This window comes from Belonocnema kinseyi, chromosome 5 (genome assembly GCF_010883055.1).
Source record: "Belonocnema kinseyi isolate 2016_QV_RU_SX_M_011 chromosome 5, B_treatae_v1, whole genome shotgun sequence".
NCBI classification, from domain to species: Eukaryota; Metazoa; Arthropoda; class Insecta; order Hymenoptera; family Cynipidae; genus Belonocnema; species Belonocnema kinseyi.
Genome location: NC_046661.1, coordinates 120030521 through 120039998, shown reverse-complemented (window position 1 = coordinate 120039998; position 9478 = coordinate 120030521). Strand labels below are relative to the sequence as shown.

Below are 9478 nucleotides of genomic sequence, written 5' to 3'. Positions count from 1 at the left end.
TTTAAATTTTGGGCTAATCGAAAAATTCGGGCTGAATAGTTTTGAAATATATTTGGTATCTAGTGAAAATTTTGAATGAAATTTTTGGATCTAAAAAAAAAAAATAATTTTTTCTATTTTTTGAAGATTTTCAAGTTTTTGAAAAGTATATAACTTTTCTAATTTTCATCAAAATAAAATATTTTTTTAGATAATTTGCAAGTCTTTTACTCATCTATAAGAAACTTTGACAAAAATTTATAATATTTCAACAACAAAAATTTAAAAATTTTGAAAATGTATTCAATTTTTTAATTTTGGTTCGAAATATCTGATTAACGTACTTAAACTTTATTTTGGGGACCTTCAGAAGTGTATCAAATGCGGACTCGATTGGAAAAATCCTTCAAAAGTTAGCGTGGCTACAACATTCAGGTAACCATACATACAGACATACAGACAGACACCGATGAAATTTTATGGTTTTCGGATTCTGTGAGAGCCAAAACGTAAAGATCCGTTAAAAACAAGAGATTGAAAATTTGGACGATTACATTACATTCTCAGGATTGAGAATGTAAAAATAGAAAAAAGATCTAGCCTAGTCATTTTTTAAATACTTTTTTTCATTACAGGGGGTAATTTTTTATAATAAGGTTTGATTTTACAAACGGGATTCATAGACCATTGTAAAGCCGCTGAGTTTTCTGACCTGATTAATTAACTAAAGGATATGTATCCAAACTGTAAACAAAGAAATAACTACAAATAAAAACCTAAGAATCGAATTCTATTTTTAAAGAATGTGCATTGAAAAAATATTGATATTGATATTAGGAAGTGCTTCAAAAATAATATAAAAACATAAATGTCTATTTTCCCTGATAGCTGCTTCATTTCCCTGAAATTTCCCTGACTTTCCTGAGATGTCGCCACCCTGATTTCTTAGAATTCATCAGAAAATTTGAACTAAATTCTTATTCTAAAAAATTAATTGTATTAGAATATTTAAGAACATTTGAAAAGATTACAAAATTTTATTAAAATCTTCAAAGCAAATTCTGGAAGATGTTAAAGCAATTTTTCTAATTTTTCAGAATTTGAAGAAAATTTATCGAAAATTCAAATAATTTTAAAACGTATTTAGAAGATTTAAAAGCTTTAGAAATAGTCAAAAAATTCATTTGAAATTTGAAATTTTTTAAACAAAATGTGAATGTTTGAATATTTAAAAAAAAATCGAAGCTTTTTAAGATGTTTCAAAGACTTCAAGAAAATAAAAAAACTTTCTTAAAATTCTTGGGAAAATTAAAACTAACTTTTTCATTTTAAAAATAAATTTCAAGAGAAAATTGATTAAAAAATTGACAAAATGTTAAAGATTTCACGATAATAACAAAAAATGTTCCATAATTCATGGAATAATTCAAACTGATTTTGTACTTTAAACAAATAATTTTAAGATATTTAAAAAATTTACATTTCAAAAGGTTTCCAAAACTTTCAAAAAACAATCTGCAAGATTTAAAGGCACATTTTTTTATTTTTCAGAATTACAAGAAAAATTTGGGATAAATTCAAAGAATTTTAAAACACATTTAGAAGGTTTGAAAGTTTTAAAAATGGTTGAAGAATTATTTTAAGTTTGAAAAGGTTTCCACAAATTGTAAACAAAATGTAAATTTTCGAAGCTTTCGAAAAAAAGGTGGAAGATTTTTAAGATGTTTGCAAGATTTCAAGAAAATAAAAAAATTCCTTGAGTTTCCTGGGATTTTGCAAAATGACTCGAATTTTTCCTAAAATTGTTCAAAATCCTGAAAAATACAAAATTACATTTTTTCTGCATATTTAAAAGCTTCAAATTTTTTTTAATTTGCTCAAAAATCCCTGAAAAATTGTATATTTATTTAACTTTAAAAACAAAGGAAAAAATAAATTAAAAAAAGACATGTTTATTCAAAATTGTTATTTTAATTTTAATTATTTATCCCCTAAAAATAATTAAATTAAAAATTCAATTTCTTTGGTTGACAATGTCACTATTTCGTTGAAAATTCGTCTTTTTGGTAGAAAATTGATTTATTTCGTTAAAAATTAATATTTTCGCGTTAAAAAAATAAAGAGTTTCGTAAAACATTGGCCTCTTAAAAAAAACTTCATCTTCTCTTTATTTATTTGAAATTTTAAAAAGATTTAAAACTAATTTCAGATTTGAAAATATTTCAAAAATGTACATTATTTAATATTTGGAAATAAAAATGGTTAAGCTTTTTTTAAAGGATTTTGGAACGATTCACGATAATAAAAAAAGTTTCTTAAAATTCAAAGGAAAATTGAAACTGGTTTCTAAAATCCTCATAGGTGATTCTGGAAAATGTTAGGGCAATTTTTGTAATTTCTCAAAATTTTAAAGAAAATTTCTAATAATTTTAAAAGATATTTATAAGGTTTAAAAATGCTGGAAGCAGTTAAAAAATCATTTCAAAATATTTCAAGATTTTTTTAAACAAAAAGGAAATTTTTTAAGATTTCGAAAAAAAGTTCGAAGCTTTTTAAGAAATTTAAAAGGCTTCAAAACATTTTAAAAAAACTTTCTTAAAGTTCCTGGAAAAATGTAAACTGATTTTTTATTTTTTAAATAAATTTTAACATAAAATTTGCAACGATTTCAAAAGATTTTAAATTATTTATGAACAGTTTTTTTAAAACTTTGAACGATTTTTCACAATTTTAGGAATAGTTTGTTATCAGTTTAAGTAATATTTAGTTTCGAAACTTCTAAAAGTACTAAATATTTTACGAACTGACACAAATTTTTCCTAAAATTTGTCAAAATTCTGAAAATAAATTTTTTTTTTTAATTTTCTCAAGAATTTTAGAAAAATGATATATTTATTTAACTTAAAAGATAATATTAAAAAAGAAATGTTTATTCCAAATTTTCATTTTGTATATTTAATTATTTATCCCTGAAAAATAATAATTTGTGTGAATTTTTTTCTTTCATTACGGAAAAATCTTTTTTACATAAAATTTGAACTATTTGGTTGCAAAGTTCGTCTTTTTTGGTTTGAAAACTAATCTTTTTTTTTTAGGACTCCACTATTTTGTTAGAAATTTGTGTTTCTCGGTTAAAAATGAAACGTTAAAAATTGAATTTCGAACGATTCGCAATTATTAAATAAATATTTAAACTTGGGGGCTTCTAATTTTAAATATTTAAATATTTAACTATTTACAATGGGTTCATGGCGTCTAATTATAAATTAATGGATTTGGAATTATGTGAAATTTGAAAACAAATCATAAAGCTTCTAATTTTTAAAGTCTTTATTTTTAAATCGATTAGTTTTGAGGAGATTTAAACTTGCGAATTTGTGAAGGTAATAAAGCTTACACATTTTCAATCTTTTAATATTCAAACACACAACACTGCATTTTATCATTTTTTAAGTGCGAAAATAAAAAATTAATAATTGAGACTTCAAAATAATTATTTCATCATCGAAAATGCCACAAGCTGAACTTTTAAAACACAAAAAAAATGTCAAAAAGAGCTGTTTGAAAATTTCATAATTTCAGGTAATTTAAAATAATAAAAAAATTTTTCTATTCAAATTTACAAAAATATCCGATAAAAAATCAACCTTGACATTGAAAATTTAGAGCGCCTGCAATACTAAAATTAATCAAACCGATTGAGTTGATTGAAAAAATTTGTAGTTTGGTATTTGAAGAAAGTAAAAAAAAAGTTCTGTTTTCTTATTCGAAAATTCATATATTTAGAAAATTTAAAAAAATCACCTATTGAATTGAGATTTATGGTGGATTTGTTATACGCCCAATTTTAATTAGTAAAAAAATAAAAAATCGATAAAAATATTTTACTCAATTTAAAAACAGTTTTGTTTAAGGGCTCAGTTATCCGGTTTTGATTGACCAATATTTTTATTATCATACTATATTAAAACTGAGATTTCGAACTCCTTTTAACACAACACGTACTTGATTTTTTAAAAAAAATTTTTATGCCAAAAATCCATTTTCGGCAAAAATTATGGTTATCTAGTTCTATACTGCAACCGTTCAAATTTAAAGGTAACTTTATAATTCTCACCTGGATGTGTCAACATATCGTCAGTAACTTCGACATAAAAAAGAGTTTGTGTCGAAGATGTGTCTCCCACCCCAGATCTATAAAGGAATAAAATTACAAAATTTCATTTTGAAGAATAGCATAAGATATGTGAAATTAAAATTTGAACCCTGCTAAAAAAAAGTCAGTAATCATCAGAAAAAAGTTTGGACTTCTCACCATTTCTGACCAGTGGTGTATTTGAAGCCTGGCGGTGCCAAGCCACTTTTGTCACACGGAACATTCTTCCAGGATGAACTTTAAGAATATAGTTCAATTTTTGACTAAAAATGATGACTTTAAAAAATATTTTATTTTTCCAAAAATGATGAGATTTTTAGCAAAACCGTTGAATTTTCGTCAAAAAAGTTTATATTTTCAACCAAGAAAGATGAGTTTTCAACCGTGAAAGATGAATTTTCAACTGAAGAGTAAAGTTTTTAAAGTAAAATGTCGAATATTTTAGAAAACAATGGTATGTTCAATTGAAAAAGATTAATTATTAACCAACAAAAAAAATTTTTCAACAAAGAAAGATTAATTTTCTACTCAAAAAGACGATTTTTTACACAAAATATATGAATTTTCTACTAATTATTTGAATTTTCAACATAAAAGATTACTTTTCTACCTAACAAGACGACTTTTTAACAAATTACATTAATTTTCTACCAAATAATTTAATGTTCAATCAAAAAATTAAATTTTCAACAAACAAGATCAATATTCCACTCAAAAAGATGAATTTTCTACCAAATAGTTGAATTTTTAACTAATCAAATTTAAAGGATTGAAATTTTAACCAAACATGGAAGAAAATTCATGTTTGACCAAAAAATACGAATTTTGAACAAAACACATGCATTTTCAACACAATTATTTAACTATAAAATCAAAAAGACTTTTAACCCAAAAGTATAATTTCCAAACAAATAGTTAAAATTTGTACCAAATTGTTGAATTTTCAAGCCAAAAACATGAATTATCTACAAAACAGTAGAATTTTTAAAATAAAAGTTCTTTTAACAGGAAATGGTTGAATTTTCAAATTTGATTGTGAATCCATAAAAAAATGATTTTTTCACAAAGCAGGTCAACTTCAAGTCAAATAATCGACTTGAAAAAAATCGCTACGAATCATGTAATAATTGATATTTCAAACAAAAAATTGCATTTCTAACGAATATTCAACCAAATACATGAATTTTCAACAAAAAAGTTGAACTTTCAACTAAGAAAGATACATTTTTAACCAAATATTTAAATTTTTAACTAAAAATGGAACTTTAATTGTCAGTTTAAAAATTTATTTTCAACCAAACATGATACGAATTTTCATCCAAATAGTTAAATTTCCAACCAAAGAGACAAACCTTCGAATTTAATAAGAAATTTTTAACAATATAGTTACATTTTCAACAAAATAATTAAATTTTTAATCAAACGAGATGAATTTCGAACCAAAAATATAATAGAAGCCGTTTTCAATAAAAAAATGAACTTTTACACAAAAATATAGTTTATCTTGTTGGAAATTTTTTTCTATTTTCCGTTCCCGGTGACTGTCAATAATAGAAAAATGTTTATAGTCGCCTATGTTTTACAGATTTACATTATATAAAGCTATTCCATCATAATACAATAAACAAAAAAATGTCGTATACAAAAAGTATTGATTAAAAGTGTGTTTTCCATAATTTTCAATAATTTTACGTTTTCTAAAAGTTATATTGCAAGAAATTTGGATAGAAACAATATTATTATGAAGAAAAATTATCTGAAGATTATTCTTGTTAATATTATAAACAAATCAATTTAACACTTGAATTGTAAGTCCAACAAATTAATTTTTAACAAACAAAAGAAAAACAATTTTTTTATCTAAACTTTTCAATTTTCAAAGAAAGAAACGAATTCTCAACTAGAATGGTGAATTTTCAACCACAAAGATTAATTTTCTACAAAAAATACTTATTTTCCACACAGCACACACATTTTCCACCAAATAGTTCAATTTTTAAATCAAAAAGATAAATATTAACTAGTTACACTTTTATTAAAAAATACAGAAATTCAATTTTCTGTTTTTAAACACTAATTTAATAAAAAACAATAAAAGCGAATTTTCAACAAAAAAAGTTAAATTTTCAGTTAGAAAAATTAATTTGCAACAAGGGAGTAAATTTTTTCATCAGAGATAAATTTTAAATTAAAAAGGGTGAATCTTCAACAAACAAAAATTAATTTTTAACAAAAGAGTCTGACTTTTAACCAAAGAGTTGCATTTTCAAGTAAAAAATATTAATTCACAATAATCAATGTGACATAATTGAAAGTTCAAATAAAAATATTTTAATTTTAAATAAAAGAAGGAGTTGAATACATCCAAAAAGACAAATTTTCAAAAATAGTTCAGTTTTCAATAGAAAAATACTTGTCAGTAAACAGAGAAAACAAATTTAAAACAAATAATTGAATTTTCAAGGAAAAATATTAATATTTCACCAAGGCGGTTCATTTTATACCAAAAAGGACGAATATTAAAAAAAAAGTTATTAATCTAAAGATCTATTTATTTGTCTCCATGAACGATATAAATAAAATATAAATATAACATTAATCAAACTAAATTAAACTTTTAATAGGCATTGCAAAATAAATTAATATTTAAACAAATACTTAAATGTTCCACTAAAAAATATCAATTTTAAACACAAAATAGAATATTTAAATTTTCAGTTCAAACAATTTTCAATCAACAAAAAACGTATTATCGACAATACAGTTTAATTTTCAACCTAACTGATGAATTTTCAACTAAAATTTGGAATTAAGTGGAATAGTTGAATTTTGAACCAAAAAGATGAGTTTTTAAATGAAAAAATGAATCATCGACTGAAATAGTTAAACGTGCAATTAAAAAAAATTATTTTTACTAAAAAAGGTCAATTATTAACCAAAACTTAAATAATTAAATTTAAACTCTTAAATATTGATGTTCAAACAAACATATGAATTTGAACTAAACAATAAGTTAAAAAGACACAAGTTAAAATTTCAGTTAAAAATTACTTTGCACAAAAACATAAATTACAACAAAACAAAAAATTATTTTCGAAAAAATAGTTACATTTTCAAGCGAAGTGATGAATTTCCAACTAAAATGATGAATGTTTAACTAGAATAATTAAATTTTTAATAAAAAAGATCAATTGTCATCCAAGAAGATTAATTTCTACAAAATAAAAAGAATTTTTAACTAAAAAATATTTAAAATTAAAAAAGGCAAATTTTCATCCAAATTGTTGAAATTTGAACTAGAAAAGATCAATTTTCAACCAATAAGATTAATTTTCTACAAAAAAAATACGAATTTTTTACATAGTACATCAATTTTAAAATAGTTTAATTTCTGAACAAGAAATATCAATTTTCAACCAAATAGTTGAGTTTTCATTCGAAAAAGATAAATTTTAAACCAAAAGTAGAATGTTTAAATTTTCCATTAAAAACCTAATTCTTAGCCGAAAAAAACAACAGATTTTAAGCAAAATAGTTCAATCTTATACTGAAATGGTTACATTTTTAGTAAAAAATTTATTTTCAACAAAAGAGTTACATTTTTAAACAGAAATGAATTTTAAATTAAAATTATAACCAAAAAAAAAAAAAATTAATAAGCTGTTTTTTTTTGAAATGCGGTCATTTCTTGGTGAAATTGTTCAATTTTCTTTTCTAAATTGACCAAAAAAAATCTTCAGAAGCTTCAGAAATAGACAGGATGTTCAGAAATCTTCAGAATTTGTGACGATTTCTGATATTTTTTGTAGTAGGCAAAAGAGATCTAAAATTGCAAACAAACCTGTAACTATTCACTTTCTCAAAAGCTGAATTTGGTGCTTCATATCCACATTCTTCGATGACTTCTTCCCTCGCAATTTCTACCAATGATATTTTTTTATCAACTATTCCAGCACAAAGTTCTAGAGCAAGGCCAAGTGTGGCTGGATATTTTTTAACATCGATTTCGTCCAACTTTTCCTGTGCAGCAGCAAAGTATACCGAAGGTCGAAACTGCCTTACGAAGATAAGTTTCTTTCGAGTTATGTTGAAAATTATGATATATACAGCGTCGTGTGTCCGTATAATATCCCATATTTTTTCACGGCCATCCTGTGTGTAAAACAAACGCAGAGGTTTAACGAAAGGCGAATCCGGAGGCATAGGAAGAACTGTCATTTTTTGCAGGTCCAACATTCTTTTTCGAACAATGGCATTTCGTTCTTCTTGTGTCATTTTACTCATAACTTTCTTGTATGACTGGAAATCTCAAGATATATTTGTAGTGGACGACAAAGCTGGTTAACGCCCGGTGCAAAAGTGAGGTTAGAATTGCAGCTTGCATCACGCCGGTACGGTAGTCGCATGATGTAATAGAGAAAGATGTGCTCCCTTGGAAGACGAATTTTCGCCCGGTTCTGCGCACTTCCAAAACGCCACCATACTGAGGAATCCACAAATCTGATGAATTGGCGCGAAATCACATTTCCAAGCAAGGAAAATAAAGTAATATTTTTCTATTCGCTCAAAACTTGCAGAAAAAATGTATGAATCGTTTTGTTAATCTTAAATATGAACTATAATATAAAATTTTTCTACTATAGAATGTATAAAAATTGAATAATGAAAAATATGTGAACTGCAAAAGTACCAAAACCATGCCGACGATGTGAATGAAACTGTTTTTAGTAGAACGGACTTTCGTGAATGAAAATAAGAATAAATATATTTTTTTAAACATATTTATTGCAACAAATGAAATATATAACAGAAAAAAGTTATCAATATATTTTATGAACTTATAAATATCTAAGAAATATGCTTTCTATTGGCTGCGGTGCGTACAGCAATGCGAATAACTGGGTTAGATTCTTTTCTTAATCTATTCAATTCCCTTACTCTGATGTATGTCCTCGTTCTTACTAAACACATCAAAGCGTCCATTGGAATTTTAAATTCCTCATTCGTCTTTTCGTCAACTTTTTTTTCGAGCTTCTTAAAAATTTAATCTTCGCTTCATAAAAAGTTACCATGAAATTCGTTAAAAATTATTTCCAATATATATGATGTATTTGGCATATTTTGGGACTCTTATGATTTGTTTAAAACTTTTTACTTTTGAATAATCTAGCAGCAAATACCAATGTAATTATATTACATAGTACTGAAAGTTTGAATTTCCGCAAAACTTTCTGATTGGTTCATTTCTCAATGTGGCGGATTTTCGGAAGTTTTTTTGATTGGTCGTATGCTGTAACACACCTTTCTCTTTCACATCATGGGTAGTCGGTATCTGGTCGGTAC

The 9478-nt window shown here is 24.6% G+C and overlaps 1 protein-coding gene across 2 annotated transcripts in view; it reads right to left on the bottom strand.

The window, feature by feature from the left end:
• LOC117172926 (uridine diphosphate glucose pyrophosphatase NUDT14-like) overlaps positions 1-8519 on the bottom strand; it is a 19104-nt gene extending 10585 nt beyond the window's left edge. For both annotated transcript variants that reach the window (XM_033361224.1, XM_033361225.1), the window contains exons 1-2: positions 7977-8519; positions 4097-4173 (exon numbers count right to left, since the gene is read on the bottom strand). In XM_033361224.1, the coding sequence (XP_033217115.1) occupies positions 4097-4173; positions 7977-8419 (520 nt within the window). In that variant the 5' untranslated portion in view covers positions 8420-8519. The remainder of the gene's footprint in view (positions 1-4096; positions 4174-7976) is intronic.
• Positions 8520-9478: the final 959 nt, after the last annotated feature.